At 36.8% G+C, this 25,971-nt stretch overlaps 5 protein-coding genes across 13 annotated transcripts in view; 4 read left to right on the top strand and 1 right to left on the bottom strand.

Moving 5' to 3' along the window:
• LOC144472995 (uncharacterized) overlaps positions 1 to 3,015 on the top strand; it is a 41,625-nt gene extending 38,610 nt beyond the window's left edge. For both annotated transcript variants that reach the window (XM_078186504.1, XM_078186503.1), the window contains exon 4: positions 285 to 3,015. In XM_078186504.1, the coding sequence (XP_078042630.1) occupies positions 285 to 478 (194 nt within the window). In that variant the 3' untranslated portion in view covers positions 479 to 3,015. The remainder of the gene's footprint in view (positions 1 to 284) is intronic.
• Positions 3,016 to 5,106: 2,091 nt separating this feature from the next.
• On the top strand, positions 5,107 to 9,120 carry LOC144473322 (uncharacterized). 5 transcript variants are annotated; one of them, XM_078187105.1, is made up of 9 exons: positions 5,107 to 5,384; positions 5,600 to 5,656; positions 5,725 to 5,894; positions 5,973 to 7,614; positions 7,685 to 7,860; positions 7,938 to 8,123; positions 8,276 to 8,448; positions 8,748 to 8,854; positions 8,948 to 9,120. In XM_078187105.1, the coding sequence occupies exons 3-9, from the start codon at positions 5,832 to 5,834 to the stop codon at positions 9,001 to 9,003; spliced, it is 2,403 nt and encodes an 800-aa protein (XP_078043231.1). In that variant the 5' UTR covers positions 5,107 to 5,384; positions 5,600 to 5,656; positions 5,725 to 5,831; the 3' UTR covers positions 9,004 to 9,120. The 5 variants fall into 5 exon arrangements, 3 of the variants coding, with proteins under 3 accessions (XP_078043231.1, XP_078043232.1, XP_078043230.1); XR_013494545.1 differs by having other exon boundaries at positions 5,600 to 5,894; positions 8,276 to 8,603; positions 8,948 to 8,979; XR_013494546.1 differs by having other exon boundaries at positions 5,600 to 5,894; positions 8,276 to 8,688; positions 8,793 to 8,854; positions 8,948 to 8,967.
• On the top strand, positions 9,077 to 14,304 carry Ube4a (Ubiquitination factor E4A). Of its 2 annotated transcripts, none has more exons than XM_078187103.1 (15): positions 9,077 to 9,232; positions 9,824 to 10,434; positions 10,525 to 10,920; positions 11,009 to 11,335; positions 11,410 to 11,600; positions 11,685 to 11,795; positions 11,863 to 12,063; positions 12,148 to 12,265; positions 12,347 to 12,523; positions 12,869 to 13,014; positions 13,091 to 13,240; positions 13,326 to 13,569; positions 13,649 to 13,811; positions 13,890 to 14,094; positions 14,163 to 14,304. In XM_078187103.1, exons 2-15 carry the CDS (start codon positions 9,871 to 9,873, stop codon positions 14,302 to 14,304), a joined length of 3,135 nt encoding a protein of 1,044 aa, XP_078043229.1. In that variant the 5' UTR covers positions 9,077 to 9,232; positions 9,824 to 9,870. The 2 variants fall into 2 exon arrangements, with proteins under 2 accessions (XP_078043229.1, XP_078043228.1); XM_078187102.1 differs by lacking the exon at positions 9,077 to 9,232 and adding an exon at positions 9,656 to 9,743.
• Positions 14,305 to 14,779: 475 nt separating this feature from the next.
• Aay (phosphoserine phosphatase) lies at positions 14,780 to 16,175 on the bottom strand. Its single transcript, XM_078187111.1, has 5 exons — positions 15,746 to 16,175; positions 15,478 to 15,612; positions 15,252 to 15,397; positions 15,011 to 15,172; positions 14,780 to 14,918 (listed from the first exon to the last, which is right to left on the bottom strand). Exons 1-5 carry the CDS (start codon positions 15,883 to 15,885, stop codon positions 14,830 to 14,832), a joined length of 672 nt encoding a protein of 223 aa, XP_078043237.1. The 5' UTR covers positions 15,886 to 16,175; the 3' UTR covers positions 14,780 to 14,829.
• A 935-nt stretch (positions 16,176 to 17,110) lies between these two features.
• Positions 17,111 to 25,947, top strand: LOC144473323 (G-protein coupled receptor Mth2). Of its 3 annotated transcripts, XM_078187110.1 has the most exons (7): positions 17,111 to 17,123; positions 17,689 to 19,062; positions 21,630 to 21,708; positions 24,158 to 24,342; positions 24,629 to 24,794; positions 25,193 to 25,279; positions 25,354 to 25,572. In XM_078187110.1, exons 2-7 carry the CDS (start codon positions 18,180 to 18,182, stop codon positions 25,427 to 25,429), a joined length of 1,476 nt encoding a protein of 491 aa, XP_078043236.1. In that variant the 5' UTR covers positions 17,111 to 17,123; positions 17,689 to 18,179; the 3' UTR covers positions 25,430 to 25,572. The 3 variants fall into 3 exon arrangements, with proteins under 3 accessions (XP_078043236.1, XP_078043233.1, XP_078043234.1); XM_078187107.1 differs by having other exon boundaries at positions 25,193 to 25,947; XM_078187108.1 differs by lacking the exons at positions 17,111 to 17,123; positions 17,689 to 19,062 and adding an exon at positions 20,591 to 21,349 and having other exon boundaries at positions 25,193 to 25,947.
• Positions 25,948 to 25,971: the final 24 nt, after the last annotated feature.

Genomic DNA, 25,971 nt, shown 5'->3' with positions numbered 1-25,971 from the left:
ATCGGGAGCCATATACCTCGTCGAATCCAGTCGACTTTCCTTCTCGCGAAATCCTGAACCCACTCGACGGCCGCGAGTCGACCGACGAGTTGTTATGCGCCGCCGACGTCGATTAATTTCGTAAAGAACGTCGATTTCACGGCCTAGGCAGGGGTGGTAGAGTGGATCGGTAGGTTATGCGGCGCGCGACATCGGTCTGGTCGCAGGCACCGCTCGACGCTAAAACTACGCCTAGTGAAAGCAACGAAAATTCCACCTATAGGTTGTTCCCGTTTTGATTCCAGGCGAGAAACCGTACCAGTGTCAGTGGCCGGAATGCGAATGGCGGTTCGCCAGAAGCGACGAATTGACTCGTCACTATCGAAAGCACACCGGCGCGAAGCCTTTCAAGTGCGCGGTGTGCGAACGATCGTTCGCCAGGAGCGACCATCTCGCCCTCCATATGAAGCGACATCTTCCGAAGCAGCACGCCAAGTGACCGGCCAACCGCTCGTCGAACTCTCCGGCGACGAGCCCTCGTGCCAAGGATTTTCCATTCCGTTTCGGCTCAGAGGAGACCGAGGACCGAGGACGGAATCGTCTCTTCGCCTAGCTAACCGCTAGCATGGCGTGTTCGCCTCTCGAATCGGTTTCAATCTGCCGATTCGATCGGTCTTGCAAATCGATACTGCGGAATTCGCTCGTTGATACTTGGACGACGCGAAGGAGAGTCTCGATTCGTTGTTCGCAACTATTAGTATTCGTTCGACGCGCTATCATCGATCTTACGGTACAATCTGTTCGCGATGTTACACAGTTGTGGGAAATCGGTTTGTTCGTTCGACGCAAACAATGATCCTAGTGGCTGGACCACTAACGTTAACGTCGCGACCGTATCGGCACCGCGTTCTTGTCGGATAAACTCGTACAGCGACAGATTTCGGGATCTCGAGAGCTCGCTGTTCGAACGGAGCAAAATCTAGAAAACCTTCGAACGATTGAGCTAAACGCAGAGCGCATTTGTGCCTGCTTGTTCATCATCGAGTATGGACCAGGCATGTACAACGGTGTACGCGATCTTAGAGAAACTTTGAGATATGAGTGAACGGTTCCGATGACGGTTTCAACGGCTCGAACAGAGTCCTCGAGATAAGAAAAGTCGTAATGGAAATTTTCAGAATTGGCATCGATCGATGTCGCAATGCTTGTTTCGATGTCTTCGGCTCTCAAGCGCAGCACAGCACTTTTGCAACATGCTTGACGTTTTTGCGACTGCTTCGAATCGTCTCCAGTCGTCGATCGTAAACGTCGCTCATCGGAGTCACACGGTTCACGACTCGACATCGGCATATCGCTGTCGAATGAGAGAAATTAATCGAGTAAAAGCGAGTCGAGGCCGATAAGGTATTTTTGAGAGCGACATACGAGTAAAAGCGTCAACATTTTTATGCGGTTTGCGTCCGACGATCGAAAGTTTTCGGCATTCGTTTCCGACTGCTATGCGCGATTCTTGTGGATGCGGCTGTTGCTTAACGATCGGGTCGCGTTCTTTCGCACAGCTGGGCTCGATCATCTTTTCGCAGGCTACCTGATTAATGATTTCGCAGGCTCTCTCTCTCTCTCTCTCTCACCCTCTCTCTCACATACACTTTCTCTGTCTTTCTCTTACCCTCTGTTTTTCTCTATTTTTTATTTTTTTTTTATAAAATTTTAGTTGACTTCGTATCCACGAAGATCGCTTTCCGCCGTGAACGGCTTATCGCTCGTGGTCCACCGTGTATTCGTCTCTCTCCTATGCTCGATTTATAGGAAAAAAAGAATCAAACAAAGAAAATATCGTGATGCCTTATGTACAAATTCGTATAGCTGCGTAAATTTATGTATATACCTACATACGTATAAGCGTATGCATGTTTTGTACGTAAGTACGCGTATATCATCGAAAAATTGACGCGTCGCATTCGTTGCAGTCGATAAACGAGAGATTTATGCACTTGCGTGCATAATGTATGTGTGTGCGTGTGTCTACGTGTAAAAAAAAATCGATACATATCCAGTGACTATGTAGTTAGTGTAATATTACTTGTACAATATGCGATTTTAGTATTTGAGCTCGCGTTCGTAATGTTCGTCGACTCGAAATTTGATCTATTATTCTAGATGAATCTTCTAAAAAGTAGTGCGTCCAATACGAGTACGTAGCGATATAAGAAAAAAAAAACGGCGAAACAACTTTTCGTCCTGACTCGACGAGCAAACACTCTCTTCTCTGTCCCTCTATCCCCCTCTCCCTCTCTTTCTCTCTTTTCCTTTCCTTTCTTTCAGCATCCTTTTCTCTTCACCCGCGCACTCTCTTTTCTATCTTACACCCAGACCTACGATCGCTTTTTTTCTTTTTCCCCTCCTTCTTTTCTTGTATTTCGAAGAGATTCGAACGACTGACGATGCGTCGCGAGTACGAAGCTCGATGGTTGATTCATCTCGAGCGCAACAGGCCAAAAATTGCACGCGTTACACGTCACGCGTTCTACACGCCGCGCGACTTAATTGACGGAGCGTTAGAAATATTTTGTAACCTTAGAGAAAAGTAGAAGATTATTTATCGGTCCTGTAGTTGTACGCGATCCACAGAAGGTCGCGCGAACTCACAGATACGTTTTATCCTTTCGTTCAAGAATCCTTTCGGGATTGCTTGGAACGAACATACATATTTCATCCGACTCGACTTTTTCGTTTTGGAAACCACATTCGTATTTTCGATTTAGGTTTCGAACGGAAGGTTAAACGTGTTCTCCGCGTCCTTCATTCTCAGAGCACCCTTTTTCGACGCGCGATCGAATTTGGCTAGTGCACTTACTATGCCGATATTAATCTTAACACAGATATACCTCATTTACGGAAAATAGAAAATTGAGTGGAGTTGCGACGAAATTTTTCACGCATTCTTCCTACACGACTTCCTACACTTTTGTTCATAATGTTCATAAACCGCCTGTAACTTGTGTGTTGTGTAATTTAAATATATGACGATATATGCGAGTATACATGTGCACGATGCATTCCCTGCAAAACCTTGAATACTTAATTCCACGCGTCTTATAGCAATGAATATCATACAAGAAGATATGGACAAGCAACAACTTTTCTTCCTTTCAGAAAGTCAATTTGATTCGGAAAGGAACAGTGGATGAAAATTAACGTTGCTGTTTTGTAGATCGGATTCATGTTAACTATGTTTTTGTTTCAAAAATCGCTCGCTTTTTTCATTATCAAGTCTTCAGACACATATTAGCTTATTAGCGCTGACATAAAATTTGAAAATACAAACATAATAATGCAATTAAAAAATTACAGGCAACATAGAACCTGAATAACAGTACAGGCTAATTTAACACTAAAAAAGTTATGTATATTGCTTGTCTTAAGTAACTGTGATCACAGTAATTGGGGTCTAAATTTGTCTATTGTTACTCTAAAATTACCGCTACAATTGTTACAATATTGTCAGCGTATTGCTTAATACTACAGTGTATCTTAATTTCTTAAAATTTGCTATACGAAAACTATGATTGACTTATTTAAGTTTTGTACAAATAAGTTTGTACTATCTATAAGTATTAGATTTTCCAACTATTTTCTTTGAAATATCTTGACACCGATTTTATCACCGAAACATTAAACAGTAACTATGGAAGTCCATAACTTTTAGCGCTTTGACCGATTTAAATCTTGCTCACAAATAACGATGGTAAGTAAAATATACATCTTCTATAAATCTTCAACACATTCATATAAATTCATAGATTATTAACAACAACTTTGAAAATTGGAATGGTTTGTACTAGTCTGGGCAGTATCCGGATACCCAGAGTCTAATAAATCTGAACAGTTATTGTATACATAGTCTAACACGGACATTAAATCATTGTCACCGCATAACGGCAGATACACGAACTAAATCTCTTGTATATGCACAATGCATAGTGGCTGAAACATAAGTAGGGCAGAAGACAAAAAACTTGGGACGCAGAATCGTTCAGGAGAATATAATGCATCAATATCATATTCAAAAAAAAGCAAATTAAGAAATTGCAAATATAAATATTAACTTCTTAAATTTTGATTAACTATTATGTTACTTAATTATTTTTTATACCCTTGCGTTAGTTTTTTATGATTTAATTTTGTCGTAATTAATGTCTTTCGGCAACCCTGCATTGTGTACATAAGGGTGATTAGCAAGCAGTTTGAACTTTTTACCACTAGATCAATTGGCGCTGTAAGGACCCTTTTTATAGATTTCTACCTTTCTAAGGACCCCTGAAGTTCACTCACAAGAGGCGCCACTATCACTGGTATAAATTACGCTATCGGTATCATTTGACTAGCAGTTTGAGCATCCTAAATAGATCTTCTTAATTCTACCACAAGAGACGCTACAATCGCAAAAAACGTCGATTGGTTTGTATCAAATTTTTCGTAATCAGTCCTTATCCCTACTCCAGAACACGAACCAATCACTCCAAAAGCGGCAAGAAGAACGTGCTTTCCATGATGTTGCCTTTACTTTCGACAATAAACTTTTTTGCAGCATACCTGTAAACATAAGAAATTCTCCTCTGCATCATTTGAAAAAATAAATCAAAATAAATAAATACATCATTCAGAGAACTGTTTTTAAATTTTACTTTATTTTACATATTTATAATTACAGTTTCTCTTAAAGTTATATACAAAATATACCGCCCCATTACAATATTGAAATATAGCCTGTGCAAAACACTCTATTCGGTGACTACAAGAGTAGCGATGACACTACCATATTATAATCTTCAATAAACAACGTTAAGAGGAAAATTCAAATGTAAAATGTATGATTATGGTTATATTTATTTTGAGTGACAGACGCAAATTTAGATTTGGTATCTGACATTGTAATCTTTGGTATAGCTCATACCGCATAAGATATGAAATGTACAACTATGATCGTAAGATTACATTTTACATTTGAATCTCCCTCTTATAAACTTTTGTCGCATAGTAATTATAAACGGGTTACCAATCTAACAGAAACAAATTCTTCCAATATCCCCACCTGTTAATTTACCACTCGTAACAATTCAAACATCAAACATCGTTTCTATATATGTATTTACTTGCTTGCAATCGGGAACACTAATCATGATAATATTTGAATCTTTCAAATAAATTGATGTTCTAAGTAACGTGATAATTTTTATTCATGGATATTAATCTATGGCAATACAGTGACTTCGCTTCAATAACCTTCATTAAGTTAGCAACGCGCACAACTTTTTTATCTTTTGATAAATGTAACAGAAAAGACTGTCACGAATTTTTAATGTTTAAATTAATATAATATTATCATAAAACATATAATGCAAGTAAGTAATGATTTTTATTACGGTAGGGAAAGTAAATACAGCATGTTAAACTTTAGTAATTTCAAAAATCCGAAAAAAATTATTTATGTCATCATTTAGTTGTTATTATCGTTTGAAATCATTTAAAATGTTTAACAGATTTATTCTGTTCTATATCTAATTTACATTTAAAAAATATCATTGTTCTCTATACTACTATAATTAATTCTTTTCAGGTTACTACTTAAAACCATTTGTAAGTAGTCTTGTTTATGCTGTGGTAAAAACAAACGGTATGTCTGTAAATGTATTTTTTTCTGATTGGTGTATCAAAAAGTATTTGATTTTCTATCCGCCTTAGATAGGGGCTGCTATTAGGACAAATAAGCCAATATCATTGAATTAATTTTATTTTGTTACATACTTGACATTATTTTTACAAATTCATTAAGAAAGCAATAATCAAATATGGAAGGTAATTCATACGTTTCATGTATTAAAATTAATGGAGTTCCTATTTTACCGCCATTGGTACGCATTTTGATTATATTATATTGCAATAGTGTTTATTTAAACATATTTTTTCTAACAAGTTTTTTTAAATTGTAGATGACTAAGGATGTCAAAGAAGAAATGTTTAATTACAAACAAATTGCAATATGTGTAGAAAAAAGATTAGCAACTATGCGTGTTGCTCGTAGAAAAAGTAAAGACATTGATACTGATACAATTAAAAGGAATTTTCGGAACACACTAAGTAATACAAAAGAAGATTCATACCCTTTGAATAATAATAAATATCAAAATGAAAATGAAACAATTAGTAATGGTTTTTCAACAGAAATGTTTGAAAATTCTAAAGAAGATTTAAACAAAAATTCACAATGGAATGGAGACACAAACACAAATTGTCTTTCTGAATATCAGGTTAAATTAGCTTCCAATGCTTGCTTAAATTCAGATGTGATTCCTTCAGAAGCTGATATAGATCAGTATGCAAAGAAAAAAAGCTCTACTAACTCCACTACCATTGAAACAATGTCCGATGTTTGGAAACCACAAGTGCCTACTACCTTGAACATTATTCCAATGATATTGAATAATTCTGACAGCAGAGGAGATGAAATATACAGGAAAGATGATTTAAATGATGCAGGTGATACTCCTAAGTTAATTCGTCAGGGTTCATATGTGCTGGATACTCCAAGTCCGATACTGCTTGCACATATGCAAATGGAACATAATCCTGCTGCTACACCTTGCACAGAATATATACCAACACCGTGTTCGAATAAAAGTCATCGAAGAGAATGGAATATATTGCGTGCTAAAATGGAATGGGAATACGAATCCAAAAGTAAAAATGTTGATCCTAGTGTACCTACAGAATCGTTAGAACTACCATTAAATAAAAAGAAAAACAGCGGTACTAAGGTTGGTCAATGGATACACAAATCAGTTTCCTCATTAACAATACCTACATCATCATTTGCAACATTCCCAGCTACACGATCTGTTGATTGCATTCAAACGATGTTAGCTAATGAATGCATAGAGAAGAGTAATATGGAAAATAATCGTGATAGAAAATATACTTTGCGTAACAGTAATGAAAGAAGACAAGATTTTCAAAGTTCCAAAAAGCGTAATCATTTTTCTACTTTTCAATTAACGCACAAACGTGGTAACGTTCCGGAGCGTATAGCTAGTAATGATAGCAGCATACCATTCTCTAATAATTTGGTGCATGAGCATGAGAAAGTTCCTATTGGCGATAGTTGTGTGGAAGTAATGCCAAAACACATAAACTCAGAAGATTTTACATCTAAGTCAAAATTTACTATAACTTCGGATAAACTACTCACAGTCTACAAAAAAGTACAAGAAATGCATAAAAATCAAATGGCAGAGCTAGTTACTCGACAACAGAGAGAACAAACTCTACTTCAAGAGGAATTTAAGAAGCAACAGCTACTTTTGCTAACTGAGATTAGAAAATCCTTCCCAGAAATTTCAGTTTCACTGCCCTCTGAGAATATTCTGTCTACCTCATTCAATCAAGCCACCCCTGATAGTGAAAAACTCTCCGAAGACATCGATTCTAATACGGAAATTACCAAAAATATGGAAAGTAATTTGCAAAATGAAAAAAAAGTAGATCATTTGCATAACAATAACCAAAAGCTAATGCCGTGTCCATTAGACAATATTTACTCCGAAATCAGTCTTCCTACTATGGAATCTTGTTTTAGTAAGTACTTTCTGTCTATAGAAATAATAGGGGTGCAATTATTATGCTAAATACTGTAATTTTGTGATAGCAGTGGGAGAAAAGGAACTTAAGATACAGCCAGATAAAGATAGAAGTTATGAGAAAATATTGGTAAAAGATGGTGGTGGGTCTAAACGTTTAAACGTTAGTAGACAGTTGTTTCCTTTAGATAGTAAAACTGTTCACGTTCCAATTCTCGATAGGAAAGCATATGGGTCTAAACATGTGAGAAATCATGACTTTAAATAAATATTTTCGTTCTGAATGCCGAGAGAAGTTTTATAAAGCTTTCAATGTTGCAGATTGATGCTGTAAATGTGATCAATGCGTATACACGTGGCTACTTAGTACGTAGAATAATGCGAACGGAACGAGTGATCGCTTTGAAAAATACATATAAAGAAGCTTTACATTGCATGCTTAAGCTGCATGTCGATGCACCCCTCAATCGATCAGAATCCAATTTCCTATACCGTCTACAATTACAGGTAATATTTCACAATATATTGATTATATAATAAGCTACTACACACACAGTAATGAATTTGCTTTCATGAAGGTAAATAATTTTTAATTAAACAAATTTATCTTTAGTAAAAAATATTTTTGAGATTTATCATAATCTTTCTATTTGTGAAAGTGTGATGCAGCTTCTATGAATATAGTGGAGTTATTTAACCAAAAACCTGAGAAAAGAATGCAAGTAATAGCGCAAGATCGTGAAATCAAGCAATCTCGTGCAGATCGTCCTACATCAGCCAGATCGTATTCATTCGCGACTCAACGGACCTTAGCCAGGAAAAAACTGAAGGAGTATGACACTACATAGTGTTATGTAACATTTTATCTTTTACAAAAGATTCAATGAACACTTTACATGTAGTATACCATTTAGAGGAAATAAATTATTTTGTTACTTACTGTTACCAGTTGCAAAGTAAATTCGTTATTATAATGTTTTTGTTGTGGTGAGTCAATATGTATCATACAATTTGTAAAAAGAGAGAACTAAGAAACACATGACTGCGCATATATTGCTTTTAATTGAGTTATGTAAGTATTGTTCAAGCATAAAACTATGGTTTATTTTTTCTTTTTTTCTTGTTCATTAGGATGGAAGATCATCAACCATCTTTTACTCGTTCATGTTTATCTAGATCTAGATGCCAAACTTGGACTTCAGATGACAAAGAAAAAATTCTTTCCCCAAACATTTTATGTAAGTATACCTTTACAAAATTTGTAATCGTACATCATTATTTACTTTTCGTAATTTATATGTTTTTATTGTATAACTTGTTTTAAATTTCAGATCATAATATTAAAAGGAGCACTAGTGCAGGTACCGTAAGAAAACCATGGCGGTAATATTACAATAGTGCCTTTGATCGTTTTCGTTTTATTGTATCATACACGCGTAAATATTATATTGTGTAAACAAGCTCACTTTGTGCCTGAAGTTTTAATAAATTTTGTTACATATAAGGTATATTATTTCTCATCAGACATGTATTACATGGTATATTCAAGTCTTACATCTTGACCAAGGTGAATAAATCTACCTACATTATGGCCTCGTATATTTTTGAATAATAAGGTAATAATTTTGAATATTTGTTAAAAAACAGTGTCTTTCATTTTCTGATAGCCATCTCTTCACTAAACCAATTGTCACTTATTTTTTAAAGCCACAAGAAAGTCAGAATGTTATATGTTATAATAAAATTTGTCTTGAATTTGTTTATTACGTGATGGTAATGAAAATATATATTATTGTTTAAAAATACATCGGTGACCTATATATTTCGAAAACTATAATTTAGGATAAATTTTTGTTGCTTACCATTACATATAATAAACAAAATGTTCAAAATGCTTAATTAGTTGAGTCACGTTGTATATGCACATACATGTACGTATATGATCGGTGATATACGTCACTCTTGTTATTTATCAACATTATTCTGTTCTCACGTAGAGATATTCATTACATTACGTACACATATGTATACACATAAACATACGTATATGTGCATTGTGTGAGTGTAGAGTACAGATAACATATTGGCGCTGTGTGAGCGAAGCAGAACGTAACGTATAGAAGTGAGGTGAATAATCCGAGGACATTTCGTAGTTTATTTGAATACTTTTTAGCTTGAACATTTAAATCGTATCTACTTATTTTTAGATTAACTATGCTTATACCACTAGTGATTGAGTTTTAACGGGAGTACAATGTGCGACAATGTGGACAACAATCCATTCGCAGGATTGTTTTCAACTATCAACGATGCCGTGTCATTCTCGTCACAAAATCAGACTATTATTAACGAAAAACAGGAAGTTAATTACGTTACGAAAGTTGATAATATAAATGTACTTGATAGAACGAAACCCACGAATATTGAAGATTCGAAGGGTTCCCAAGTCGACGCGAAGGTTAATCATCTTTATGCAGACGTGTTTGGAATAACGTTACATGCAACAGAAACTGATGTACACAAAAATCAGAAATTGGTGTTCATCGACGTTGATTCCATAGAACAAGCAGTTTTTGAGCGATTAATGCTTCCCGATCCTGAGTCAAAAATATTGTCTTTCAAAGGTTCTCAAGAAAATTCTGACAATTCTCATGTACTAGAAAAGCAAGCAATATATTATTTATTTCTAAGTTATTGTCGTTTGCAACGATATCGAAATGAGAAACAACTTGATGATATTGTCCATAAAATGCAACAAGTTATTTTACAAAATGCTGGGGTGGCATTACAGGAACCAGATTTGTTCCAAGGACAAGAGGTAATAGTTATCATACCTATATTATATACATATAAACATAAAGAGTGCAAACATATTAGATAATATGTACTAATCTATTATATTTTTTAGATTCACAGTCAGTTTATTTCATTATGTGAAGACAAAGGGGATTTAATAGTAGAGTTAAGAATGTTCACTGAGGGAATTGTAAGCAAAATGCAAATGGAAAATGAGGAATATGCCACAGATATAATTGCTGCATCTTTTAGTCCTATCCTTGATATAATTCACAAGGAAGTAGCACAGGCTGTTCTTGGCTTTTGCCATCAATACTGGTTCACAATATTAAATATGTTTTCTTCAATAGACCCTTTAGCCAAACTAATTATCCATCATAGTACTCCAAACAAAATAGTATGTGGCAAAGCTTATGCTGACACATTATTAGGTGCACTTTTTAGTTTGAGTTGCTTGCCAAAAACAAAAGATGAACCATACTATTTTTTTGAAAAGTCATCCCGTCAGGCAAGTACCAAGCAAAAATAGCTATAAGTTTGGAAATTAATTTGTATAATGAAAGTAAATAAATAATTCTCTGTATTTTGTATTGTAGACCAACACTATCACTGATAATGCTATTTGGACTGCTTTAGATAAACTAACTGAATCTTTGCATAAAGTTTTTCATTTATTATTAAAACGTTCTGAAGAAATTCGTCACTTGACACTTATGTGGATAGGCAATTGTCTACGTTTAAATGCGAATAAAGGTAAAATTTGGAACACGCAGAATGATATGGGTCTGAATGGTATGTTGTGCGTCTCCGATGGGTTCATGTTAAATTTAGGATATGTATTATTGCGACTTTGTCAGCCATTTTGCATAAAACAAAATCAAACAAAAGTGCCTAAAATAGATCCAACGTATTGTGCAGTGGAGGTCAGTCAATTTTAAAAGAATTAATGATTACTGAATTTTAAATATTATTTTCTAAATTGCGATTATTCTTCTAGACAACCGAAGATGATTCTTTGAACGATGTTATACATTTAAAAGGATTATCCTCGGAGACGTGTTTAATACCAACTTCAGAAGGTGGAGCTAGACCAGTTGCAAAAACATTTAGCTTCACAACTGAATGTTTTTATCTAACTCATAGAGCTTTGGATCTTGGTTACAGAGTAGTGTTAGATAAGCTTATAAGGTTTGTCATTCCTGGAACATTAATTTTATACTTTCTAATACTTAAAAGCCGTATCGTAATTGTTAATATTTTGTGAAATTGTAGATCAAATCATGATCTGCTACAAATCCAAAGAGTTTATGAGGATGCACAGACTGGTGGTAGTTCTGAGGTATTCGAAATCATAACACAACGCAGGGAGCAAGAGATGACCAAGTATGCGCTGTTGTACAATTTATTTTGATCAACAAACTGGAATTCTGAATTCTAATTTTAATTTTAGGTATTTATCATTAAAAGCAAGTTTGTTAGCCCCAGAGATGTTAAAACTTTTAGCAAAATTTCACGCAACGACCGCGTTTTGGTTGGTACAAGTGTATCTAGGCAACGAAGAAGACACAGAGAATAAATCATGCGATTATACCCCAAAAGAATATACGGAGGTAACATTTCCGTTACCAGAAACCGTTCCAGATACTTTGAGGTATGTTGACATAAATTTCCTTACTGAAAGTATTAGTCCAGATCTAATTCAAACTGCTTTTAATATGACATTACATATGTTTAGATGCATTCCTGAATTTGTTGTGGAGAATACCATTAGGTTTTTATGTTTTGTGTGCCGCATGAGTCCAAAAGTTTTCGAAGAACAGGGCTCATTCTTTTTAACACCTGTGTTGACAGAGGTAAACTTGTAATATGTCTATGATAAAATAAGGTAGATGCTTTTTGTACAGTGATTACTATAGATACATGTATTGTTTTAGATTATAGTACTGATGGAGTCTCAGCAACGGTTATATAACCCTCATTTACGTGCACGGCTGGCAGAGGGTTTAGAAGCACTTTTACCAACAAATGATGATGCCACGAACCCGTGGATACTGAGTTTAGGAACATTCCAGAGAGAACAATTATTTATTACACATCCTTACAGACAGCATGTAGGTGTATTGACTGTCGCACTTAACTCGAACATCTAAAATATCTCTCTTGTTTTTTATGATATAAAAACTAACGAGAGAATAAATTGTGAAGGAAAATTTATTTAAGCAACTGTTTGAAGAAATTTCAATGACTTTGAAGTCTCAAATGTTATGATGAACAAATTTTTTTGTTCATCATAACATTTATCCCTCTAAACCAACCAAATTTTTCCTTGGTCATTTTTTTTCTATCATAAAAAACAAGCGAGATATTTGAGATGCTCGAATTAAATAAGAGACTCTATATATTCTTGAATATTGAAATTTTCCTCTGGCTTTAAATTTGTTTGATTTGCAATTTAGATAGTCCCTAACTTACTTAAGGTATTTGTAAGTATCGAGATGACAGGACAAAGCGTGCAATTTGAGCAGAAATTTAAATATCGACGACCGATGTATATTGTAATGGAACATTTGTGGAAACTTCCAGAACATCGCAAAATTTTTACGTATGTAAATAAAAGTAATACATACGTTCGATCAATATACTTTCGTTTATATTTACTTGAAATTTGTTATTTCCAGTGCTTTAGCTGAAGAAGCGGAAGCCAATATGGAAGCAGCACAACCGCCATTGTTTTTGCGTTTTATAAATCTTTTAATGAATGATGCGGTATTTTTATTAGATGAAGCACTTTCAAATATGGCCCAGTTAAAACAATTGATCCAGGCAAGGTATACGATTTCATGTATGTTGTACTCGTACGTAATTTCTTAATTTTCTTGGTTTTTATAATGTGACATTAATCTGAATTTAAAGGGAAAACGGAGAATGGAATAGATTACCACAACATGAACGTGACCAGCAAGCTCAGTATTTGCTCAATCTCGGAATGATCGCTAAATTTGATAATATATTGGGTAAAAAAACAATAGAATCATTAAAGATGTTGACGACAGAGATAAAATCGATTTTTTGTCATCCAACAATGGTCGATCGTATTGCTTCGATGCTTAATTATTTGCTGCTTCAATTAGTTGGACCGAATAAAAAAAACTTGAAGGTAGAAAGGAAGAATAATCAAGCATCACACACGTACCATAACAATAAAATACTGATGTAATAAATTTATTTGATTCTAGGTGAATGATCAAAAGGAATACGCATTTGATCCAGCAAATTTGGTGCTGAATATATGTGAGATTTATGTAAATCTTAGTCAAGTCGAATCATTCACCTTGGCAGTTTCTCAAGACGGTCGATCATATAGTCCTGAGCTTTTTCAATTGGCCGACAATGTTCTGGGTAAATAGACATTACTTATTAATGGCTTATCGGTTCACAATTAATTTTAATTATTTGTAATTATTGATAACATTTTAGTTCGTATCGGTGGTGTGGGTATACTAGGCGATTTGAATCAGTTCGCGAAAAACGTAGAAGCAGCCGCGAGTCAAAAGAGAGAGGAGGACGAAATATTGGTAGATGCCCCTGAGGAGTTTCTTGATCCTATCATGTCTACTCTAATGACAGACCCTGTAATTTTACCCTCTTCAAAGATAACGATTGATCGCCAGACCATTGCAAGGTTAATATATATCATTTTTTGTTCACTTAAAATCCGTATTTAAAACCGTACGATGTGATCTTATTTAGGCATTTGCTAAGCGATCAAACAGATCCGTTTAATCGATCTCCTCTCACGATGGATGCGGTAGAATCGAACAGCGAACTTCAACACAGAATTCAAGAATGGGTAAAGAAGAAGAAACAAGGAAGAGTGAAAAATTGTCAGTAATTACTGGACAAGCATAAGGGAAATAAAAAATTTCATAATGTTACGGAAAAAGGATATATAATAAATAGATACACAATTGACCCATGAGTTCCCAGACAATGAAAAGAGAGGAAAACACTATCTAATGCGAGTCAAATGTGTTATATCTGTTGTTTTAAATAGATTTGTTTCGTAACACATACGGAACATATGTTTTTGTATACCAGTACTTCTGATAAGTACGTAGAAATGTCAGTATCGACTTATAATTAGAGTCATTTTATAGAATTTTAATGTTGGGTTTCGTACGATAAATCGTATTCTATAACAGAATGCGATTAGGTAATGATATTTATGTAAGACAATATAGAACTATATCAGCGTTGTTACTATATGATACATGCAAAGAAGATACTCTTTATAATGTTTCTTGTTCATTCAATCGATATGGACACTATTGTTTTGAAGTAAATTGCAATAAAGAAGTCATGGATTTTACTGACGTACAAGACGAATGTTTCTATGAAAATGTTATATTGTACGTTTTTATAAAGCATTCAAAAGTTGATCAAAATTGGTAATGTACCATGAAGATCCTGATTGTACACTTTCTCTCACTACAACTCCTCCATATCCTAAACAAAATGAAATAGGAATAAGATTTTATTCAATAGAAATTAAATGATAAATTGAATTAATTAAAATTGTCAGTATTAGTAGAACCTACCCACAAATAGATCTGCTACTGGAGCAGTCTCTAAATCTGTTGCTCCATCTCCAATGTGAACTACAGATTTAATACCCCTTTCATTTTTTAGATATTGGATTACTTTTGCTTTCCCACCATTTTCTACAGTGGGTTGATTCTCATCAAATCCAGCATATTCTCCTGTAAAAGGCGCCTTTAAAGATTAACATATACTAACAGTAATTATACTTTGCTTATGCAAACAGAAACAAATAATAACCCGTGAAATAGAATTTTAGTCTATTTGCAAACACATTTTCTAATGGAATAGCAAGCGCTACCGCTACTGGCGCAATTAAACAACGAAAGCCACCAGAAATTAGAAACACTTGTTTTTTATGCGCTCGAAGGGCTGTTACCAGAGCTCTGAAATTTTCATAAGGAATTTTAGAGAAGACGACGTAAACTGTAACATTTACATTTTGTCGACTGAAATCGTTCCCTACTCAATGCCAGGTGAGAGTTTCGGCGGATGAGACGATAGAAACTGCTTTATTTGAGTCAAATTGGGATTTATGATATTCAATCGGTTCGTCAAAGATTGTCGAAATGTAGTGTGTCCCTGCATCGCCCGTTTCGTCCTAAAAAATATTCAGATTCAATTTTGTCCATCATCGAACGATTTGATCGGGGTCCGTTCGAATTCGTGTTCAAAATGGCTCTAGAAACAAAGAAAGCCGAAAACAAAATCGTTTTATAAACAATAACTCTTACAAAGCAGCAACCTCCTCTCCTTTTCCGCAAAATTTTGCGAGTTCATCGATTCCTTCTTCCTGGATTAAAGTGGAATCAACATCGAAAGTAACTGCGTCCGCCTGCTTCCATATTAACTTCAAGTTCTCCAAATTTGCCATCTGTGTACCAAATTCACACCAACAGGTTGCTCGAGAATATCGATCTTTTTAACCGCGTCGTTCGAAACCCGTAAAACAATTAATAATCGTCGTAATTTTACAAAACGACACCGTTAAACTTTTGGACACCGTGGAACTTTTGTTCTTGCCATCTGTAGGTATTGCTGATATCATGTACAACAGTATTCGATACAAGTATGTATCACAGACTTAGTATCACAGACGGATTCTAAGCTACGCCAGTATGTATAGTATGTATGCACACGTATAATGTACCAAGAAAGACAGGAAATTGTCTATAAACTGTAACGGCTGTTGTGAGATATGTTACATCACCCAACCTGGTGTATAAAGATTATCTTATATATGTATATACACATATGTGTATGCGAACTCAATATGGCCCTTATATATTTGATAATGTTTGCTTTGTACATATTTACGTATGTGTCTCAAGGTTATGGTGTCATTTCTGGTACCATACATTTTTATGCGGTCTTAAGGAAAAAGATGAAATCGCAATTGAAGCGAGTGATCGATACTATCGATACTATTTAGAAACAACATAGGTCTTTGCTATTATTTTATTATTTGTTAGATCGTATAGAAAGGGGGAAGTTTGATATTCTCTGACAATGACATAGGAAATGAAGTAGGAGATATGAGAGATAAAACAATCAGAATGGGGTGAAAAACACGAATTTCATTTTATCGAAGATATACTAATCAAGATCGTGAACAACATATTGATGTTAGTAAAATATTCCTCGAACATTTTTATTTTATAGTGCTATTTTATAAATGAAATTCATATTTTCATCATCGATACGATGCAATTTCGGTTCCACTGCTGAAGTCAACAAAAATTCTATATTTGACCAATAAAAACGTGGGAAAACATCGTACTAGCGCAGTGGTAATAACAAGCTAATTATATGTTGATTCTTGATATACGCGCGCAATCTTTAAATTTTGAAAATTTTGTATGTACATACATGGTAAACACGCATGCGTATTGGAGCAGCAATCTTTGATGACGAGTTAACTCGTCATATCAGGTTATCAGGTTCTTAGATTACAAATGAAAATGGAAGATATCTTGCAGACGAAACAGAAAAGCGGAAGGCTGCACTCTTTCACGGTAGCAAAAGTGATACGAAGACGGAAGACATTCGGCTAATCTGGTTTCAACTTGTGTTATTGTTTTCAAAATTTGTTCTGCTCAACGCCCCTTTCGGGTAATCTATCTTTATTACACATATGCTGGCCACTCACAACACTTGCCACCAGAGGATCAGGATGTGAGAAAATTCCCAACGTTTCCCATAAATAGCCGACCCGTCACCAATCCGTATATAAGCTATCCTAAACAATAATTAATTTCAACTGTTACCCTGTATTTCTCCAACGTCTATTTCCACGATTTTTAATTCTTCGTAAATTATAATAACGCTAACAAATTTTGATGGTATTTTCAATTCTCGTAAAAATTGTATACACATTCTTTAGTACAGTACAGAGGTGGCAAGAAGACGCTAGAGCAAACGTATTTGCACTACTTGCATAATCCTGGCGGTTGTAAATAGTAATCTAGTCTTCCCAAAAAAATTTTCATGTCATTCGGTTGAATTTTTAAAAGGCCTGAACATTTTCCTGAACCTTCTGTACATAGATTGCTCAAGGTACTTGCGCGCGTGATTTACAAAGTTTTCAATTAGATCTGCTTAACATCCACAGGCATGAAAATATTGTGTTTGTTAAAAAAATAAAGAGTTCTTAGCATAGTCTGTCCATGAGATCCAGGTCCAGAGGTAATGATTTAAAGAAACACGAAGGTTTGTGTGGGAAGATTCGCCGGGTATTGCCGAAAAGAGGAAGTGCTGCGCTCTAGTTACTGATCATAATGCTTTCTCGAACCTGAGCTTTGGATCGATGAACGGTATGAGAAAACGGAGCGAGAATAGAAGGGTGGTTGATCCTCTGGAAGCTACTTGACGGCGACGTAGCTGTGCGGGTGGCGTTGATTGTCGCGATATTCGCACCGGGATCGAGACAACTTGCGCGGCAACTCGGACAGTGCGGAGGACAGTCAAAGACTGTTCAAGCAGTCGAAATCAGCTCGAGTTATTTTACCGGGATTTTTGACAGCGATCGACAACGCATTTGACCAAATATTGAATTTAGCTTATCGGTATACGGAGGTTTTACACGGCACAAGATGAGCAACGCGGAGACAAGGATCCGACCTGCCTGGAAAGTTTAAAGAAGGGTTGCTGACGTAAATTCCTGTCAGGATGCGAAGAGGATTCGTGTTTCGTGGGATTTCGTTGATGTCCGTCTGTTGGTTCGGATACGGGTGCGGATATTTCCTCGAGGGCGAGAAGTTCGAGGAGCAGGGTAAAGATGGGTTCTGCCGACCGTTTCGCGGTATCGTTTTGGAGGAGAAGAAAATACAACGGCTCAAGAATGAAACATTAATGTACGATCAATTACGGTTTCCGGTGGGTTCTTATCAGGTGCTCGGAAACAAAACAATCGGGTGCGTGTGCAATCTGAGGATCTGCGTGCAGAAATGTTGCGGTCACAACATGATGCTTGGTATGGGCAATCGGCCGAAATGTACCCGACTACCGGTCAATGCAAACTCGTACGTTCCCGATTTGATTCTCCAACGACATCACCTTGCCTCAGAGATCGTTCGAGACGAAGGGGGCCGCGACATCTTCGCCCGGGAGCTATTCAATGTCGTCGAGGCCATGGACTGTCCAGAGAACACTTACAAATACATGCTTGAGCCTGAAGAATACGACGAAGACATGTTCGTTTTCGAAGAGAATGGCATGCTGCGAACTAATTCGAACACTTTTCCTCCCTGGAGCTACTGTCTCGATTGGAAAGAATCCTTTCAGAGGATCGGCGTGATTGTCTGTGTTTCGAAGTACGCCGCGTCGAAGGAAGACGGAGGAACCGAACATGAGAAATCGTACAGTATCGGCATGATGATTTCCATTCCGTTCTTCCTCGCGACCTTTCTTGTTTATGCGATCATTCCGGAACTGAGAAGCCTATACGGCAAGACCCTGATGTGCTACGTCGCCTGTCTTATCCTTGCCTACACCTTCCTCGCACTGCCCAAGCTGTTTTCGAGCATTGCAACTGGCCTCTGTTCCACCATTGGTAAGCTATTCATTTTCTTCTTCCCTCTTTTTTATCAAAATCGGTACAGGAACGATACGGAATGAAGTGAAGCGACGTCAATTAAAGAAAACCTAACAGGCTAAATGGGCTAATACATCTTTTCGATAGCTTTTTGAAGAACAAAGTTATGTTTATATGTAATGTTTCTGATTGGAACATGTGTAAACTGTAGTGCAATGAGTATTGTCCACATATTTCTTTAGCCAACGCATTTAAAACCCATTGTTCGATAATACATTCGATAGCAGATATCCGACACCATCTAGGTTACAGTTTGCAGGGGTTCACATTGCACCTTGCATTCAGAATGATCCTAGCATAGAAAAGTAGACTGTATCTTTACTCAAAGTTACAAAGGTTTTATGAAAATTCAAATAATTTGACAGTCGATTTAAACGACTAGTCATTTAAATTCGATTCACCTACATTAGGTTAATAAAGCTGGTTAACTCCTTAACCCTTTTAGCACCGAGCGAAAGGAGCGTACCTAGGCGAAGAATACCGGGCCGAATCGACGAATTTGTAGAGGTTTGCGAAAATGCTCGTAAAAACCAAAGTAGGCGTGATATTTACAAAATTCAAAAAGCAGCATATTGCGAAAGGAATGGAGAATAAATCAATACCAATGGAGTTTCGATATTTGTTAAAAATCATAAGAATAACATAAATATAAGACATAATGAAAATCGTACAAAGTAATTTTTCTTTTTCAAAACGTAATTACACATAGAAAAAATCATTGTTTGGCCATCGCTTTATATGCATCTGGTAGTATGGTGTATAAGCATTGCATTTTGCAATCATTTGGAAAGGATAACGCGACACGTTATCCTCGTTATCATCGAATATGATGCACGGCAAGCGTCAGACAAATCTAATACCCAAGAGGATCGTGCAGCTGGTAATACGCCACTAAAAAAATATAGCTGTTATTATAAATATTTATAGTTAGTTCTCTGTCTACTAAAAATGTGTAATATTGCGATTACGGTCCAGAGAAACTAACTCGTGTCGACGGATATCCGATATATCGTCGTTCGGTGCTAAAAGGGTTAAGGCACAATGATTGATTTTCATTTGATTGTTAACAGAAAACTGACATCATTCGGTCTGCGTGTGGTAAAAGCTCTTGTGCAGGTTTATAGCTGTACAATATGAAACATAGTATAAAAAATAAAGTTTATATTAAAGTTAGACATTAACATGAACATTAAGGGGTTAAAAATAAGTAAACGAATAAGTGGTATATGTAATGATTTGAATGGGCAAAACTAGCCACGGGTATCACATAATTGTTGAAAGCGTCTACCTCGCAGGGGTTGAATCGAAGCTTAATGTAACTCGTGTCGTCATATCGTGTCAAGGTCGCATAGGACGGGTGAAAGGACACTCCTAGTATGATGGAAGAAAGATTAGTTTGGTTGGTTGTTTCCGCATGATAATGCGCTTGGTCTGACCGCGACAAATCAGCAAAGACTCATTGATAAACAGTCAGTTCGTGAGTACGTACCTACCAAGATGTTGATTCGTGTCCTTCCTGGTTCGAAAATGGTATCCACGACGTGGTTGGTATCGTTGTTATCTGTGATATTGATTCACGCAATAAGCCTGGAGTGTTTCTCAATACCCGAATTCATTGGAATTGAGACAAAGGACCGACGATCCGTTGCTCATACACCTCGAATCACGGTTGTCCTCTGTTGTCCGCTTGAGGAGCGGGTGATAAAAAGACAATGCGAGCACGCCGGTATAAACGACTCTGTGCGCTTTCCAGCCCTTTATCGTGACGGTGGTGAGTTCGAGTTACTGGAGGAATCACCGAAAGTGGATCGGTTTCGCTTCACCATTGCTTCTCCTTGCGAAAAGGGTCGGTTCAAATTGAACCCCGAAAAGTATCCCAGCGACGCATACAAGCTCCTCGATAATGGCAAGATCTACAGACCGCCCAAGAACACTTACCTGACTGGGGCCGATTACTGTCTCGGCCGTGTGGCCTACGACAAGTTCGACGTATTGCTCTGCTTCATTGAAGAGGACGAAGTAATCAATGATAATCTCAATGTGGGATATCCGATTGGAATGATCTTGTCCACACCATTCCTCTTCGCAACCTTTCTCGTGTACACCGTGATACCAGAGCTGAACAATATGCACGGACTCACGCTTCGCGGATACATCGCCACTCTGCTGATCGCCTACATTCTACTTACAATCATGCAGACCACGCCGCCAAAAAACATTTCGGATTCCATGTGTTATGCTTTTGGTACACCCCGTCGTTTCATCAATTTCGTCGATGTTATTGGAACCCCGTGTTTTAAAGCGATTTTTTATTCGATCAAACAAAAATTCAGAAATTGTCTCCGCTTAACCGGAATATGAGTCAGAGGTTCTTGGGAGCGCGTCGTTTTTTTCCTTTATCTATTACATTTACCATTCACAGCCATTTATTTACCAATTAAGGATTGCTTAACAATTAAACAACCAACAATATCTGTTATAAATCGTCATACGCTATGATTCTGACGCGACATTGTTTCTTTCAGCTTACATCATCTACTTCTCGTTCCTGGCAAGCTTTTTCTGGTTAAACGTGATGTGCTTCGATATTTGGTGGACGTTCGGGTAAGTGGAACACTTTTGGTCTTTTTCTATTCCTTCGTCAAGATAGTTTAGTATCGCGGGAAATGCAATTCTAATCTTATCGCTACACCGATCCAGGTAAAACGTCTTCTTTGCGACGTAATCGTGCTGAAAGAAAATGTATAATATTTATTCGATAGAGCTGTTTCTGCTCTACAAAACTGTGGTAATAGTTATAACAATAAATTAATCTATTATTTACTATTTATTATTTTTTTTATTACGTGAAATTAATAAATAAATAAAGGAATAATGTAATTTCCATCCTTGCAAACGTCAAGGAATAATTTTTCTCGCCAAACACTTGGAATCTGCAAGCGAACAGCTGAAATGGTTATTACGATCGCCAACCTTGTGTCGCTACAGCTTCAAATGTAATGACAAATTAAATGATTGAAAAATTTAATTAGCACTGTTTTGTGGAGCAAAAACAGCTCTATCGAATAAATATTATACACTTTGTCAAACAGCAACGAATCGTTGTAAAATAAAAGAAAAAAAACGCTACGAACTTATTCCCCAACCCAATATATGTATAAGTATGCACACTAATACGCTACCTTTTATTCTCTCGGTTGAACAAGAGAAATTCGATAGTTCACAAACATCGAGGAAAATTGATTACGATAGAATGGGAATTAATATCCGGATCGTGACGGCACGTGTATACACTGCAAACGTTCTTAAATTAATTTCGATCGGACCATGAAGTAAACGAATAGCTCTTTCTGAGTGTTTTATCACCTAAACGGGGTGCTGACGGCAGTAGCTCTTGACTCGGCTCGAATCGCGTCTTTAATTCGTCCTGATTAATTGATATAGATGAGAATCGATAGATTTTACGAGCAAACGAGGACCGTCTGTCATGTTTAATCTAAACCCTCTCCATGTTTAGGCTACGTAGTGCATGAGTGTGTTTGCTGTTCACTTATTATCGCATTATCAGTTTTGTTAAAGGAAAAACGGTCTTACAGATACCAAACACGGGAGCTACTCCTTGTGTGAAAAGTGTTTCCGGTTTCGCGTGTTTCCCAAAATATTTCTTCGTCGGGTTTTACGGGTTTCGCTGGACCTTCGCACATCTATTTCTATGCGCAAGCTTTGGAAATCTGAAATTATAACAGCCGTTTTCGCAATTAACCGCGACTTACGACGTCTCTACATCGAGTGGCGCTCTCATCAAACTTTTCGATCTACTTATGTATCTATAGAACGCCAGGTGTACAGCAAACAAATCGTGACGTATAGTCCAAACAAATCTCGAATGCCGAGAAACGGTCTTTTCTTCGATGCTGACGCCAACGCGAACGGATCCGAATACCAGTTACAACGCAACTTCAAATTCCGTTGAATTCTTTCCGAAAGACACGTTCGTCGCATATCCCGTATGTTAGGCGAAAATTTATATGTATAAATACTCGATCGTGGTGTTTGCCTTTCCGTCGGTCTTACCGATTTTTCAGCTGCCCTACAAAAGCTTCCGCGAAGTAGGCGGACGTTCTCCGAAAACAGTGTTTGCGGTTTTCAACATAATGTCGTGCCGATAAACATAATCGTTAACACGATCTTTTTGCTCGTAACTAAGGTGCCTGCCAAGCCCTTTTTTCATACTAATGCATTTTCTGGATCGGTGACACACGACATACGGCGCACAACGTAAATGACACGAAGCATGGATATGGGTGTGATCGCGTTGACATTCGCACGCACGCCTCTGGTTCACCCTTGTTCTCATAATATAAACCTACACCGTACACGCGTATATCTTATTTCATATGTGTGGGATATACGTGTATATACGTGAACAAATATGCCCTATATTGGTTACGTGCTCGTAGAGGCCCGAATATTTACTCTTCGCATTACAATCACGCTTTCAGCTACACTATTTTCGGTTGTTCATCGATTCGATTGCCTGGCGTAAAACCGACAACGACTGAAAGCAAGCACAAAGTGGACTTCGCCGAACATGCGAACGTTTCAATTTCTTTTTCGCTAGTCGCTCCACGATGAAACCATGATGCGTCATGGTAAATCCACAAGCGTGATGCGTAACTTTGTTTACGTCGAACTCGTTTGTGGTTTTATTAATTATATCCTATTACAGTACTCTTGCTAATTACTCTCGATATGTAAGGATCGAATCAAATGAACAGTACGCATTATTTACTCGTCACTGAAATAAAATGTGTATATCATTTTTGTTGTATATTGACTCAGTACTATTAAACGAACAATGTATTAGGAAAGTCGTCTTTAAAATACATAGGAACGTGAACATGTTGGTTCAGTAGTAGGAAAAGTGATGAGGAATAGCAATGAATAAAAATACGAAATATTGGAAGAAAGTACTGTATAAGAGAAGAATGTCTTCGTTTTCCGATTTCTAATCGACTAGCGGAGGGACATTATTTGACACGATTATTTTCAGAGGCTTCCGATCGCTTCAGGGGAGTGTCAAACAGAGGGAACGAAAGAAATTTCTGATATACTCGATCTACGCTTGGGGATTCGCGACCATCCTCACCAGTATTTGCGCACTCATGGACAATCTTCACAGCATTCCCGACCATTTTATTCGTCCACAATTCGCAGTACAAACTTGTTGGTTCCTGAGTAAGTTATCGCAATCGCTTTACGGTAACGTAATCGGCATTACCATTAAGTCGAACGGAAATTCGGTTCCGTTTTGCGATTAGGTATTTGTCGTCCATATAACAGCATAACATTTCAACGGTATCAGGCTAACGTCAATATACCTAATTACGACATATGTATTTTAATAGTTTGAATGAAAGAGCGTTGTAGCAAATTTTTCATTCCAGGGAAAGATAATTTTTTTAAAACAATACAAACTTTTACGGTTTGAAACACTTATGTCTTTTAATTGTATTTTTAATAGCGGATATAGCAAGAGCGATATATTTTTACTGTCCCATGGGCATTACGGTGATATGTAACATATGCCTGTTCATCTCCACGTCAATGAAGATTGTACAACACAAAAAGGACACGGCCAATCATTTAAGAGGCGTCGATAGTAGACGTCACGACGACAAGAAACAATGGTTCGTCTCCCTTCGGAGTTTCCTTCCTCTTTTAATCGAATCAAGGAGGAAAGTACATCATGGTTGCTACTACGACAAAGAAACATAAGTCCCGTAAATTGCTCTTATCGTTGCCGCGTTTACAATGAAAATATTATTTTTAGATGTCCTCATAGATTGAGTGAAACGAACGTTTTCCCATGCTTTGATTTGTTTTCATAATGACGAGTTCCTCCGATACAGTAAAAATATATCCATCCGGTCTCGTTCACGCAACAGTATTCCTCCTTGATCCTTCTTGTACGTATACATTACGTGATACGTATGTATCAGTTACACTGCTATTAAACTCTAAACGTTACTTCAATGTACAGTAACATCTGCATAATTCAAGTAAACTTTTAATGCACATTTCGTAGGTTCAATCTATATCTGAAACTATTTATTGTGATGGGCATCAACTGGTCGATGGAAATAATATCGTGGATGTGCAACAACGAGCCAAGGTATATTTGGTACCTGTCCGATCTGACGAACACCTTGCAAGGTGTAATAATCTTCTTGATCTTCGTTTGGAAAGAGAAAATCAGGCGACTGCTTTTGAAGAGAATTCGCTGCCACGGACGCAGCATTCTCTCGAGAAATTCAACACGTAGTGCGTATCATAGTTCGGCATCTCGAACTTGCACCACCAATTCTGTGGCTTCAACACAGGTAATGGCGTTACCAAATGTCCCGACTACACATACGTTCACATCTACTCCAACATCAGCATCAATGTTGCTTCAAGGGAGATCGAATACCGTTATGTAACAATATCGACTTTGCTTAACATAAGTGCAGAAACTTTTTATATGCACGACACATTAAGCGATGCAATTACGATAAAGAATCTATAAGCTATTTGATGCTTCTCTTCATCGTCTATCGCGAATCGTTTGCCGAGTAAAGATCTTACTACTTATACTCGGAATACTCATTGTAACCGGTATCTGGATTTCAATTTGAAAGACCTCTATTATCTAGGTGTATCGTAACATTCGTACTCAAATGTTTTCCTGATTCCGATGTGCTGAATCTATCATTTTGCTTGAACTTCACAATTTCGTATGATCGAACGATAAGAGAACAGAACGCCAAAAATATTTTATCTAGTCGTTGAGTTGTCGACATTATAACTAGACTGTAAATACTTGTA

This window comes from Augochlora pura, chromosome 7 (genome assembly GCF_028453695.1).
Source record: "Augochlora pura isolate Apur16 chromosome 7, APUR_v2.2.1, whole genome shotgun sequence".
Classification (NCBI taxonomy): Eukaryota; Metazoa; Arthropoda; class Insecta; order Hymenoptera; family Halictidae; genus Augochlora; species Augochlora pura.
The sequence above is the reverse complement of the archived record's forward strand: the minus strand, read 5'-3'. Positions and strand labels throughout refer to the sequence as shown.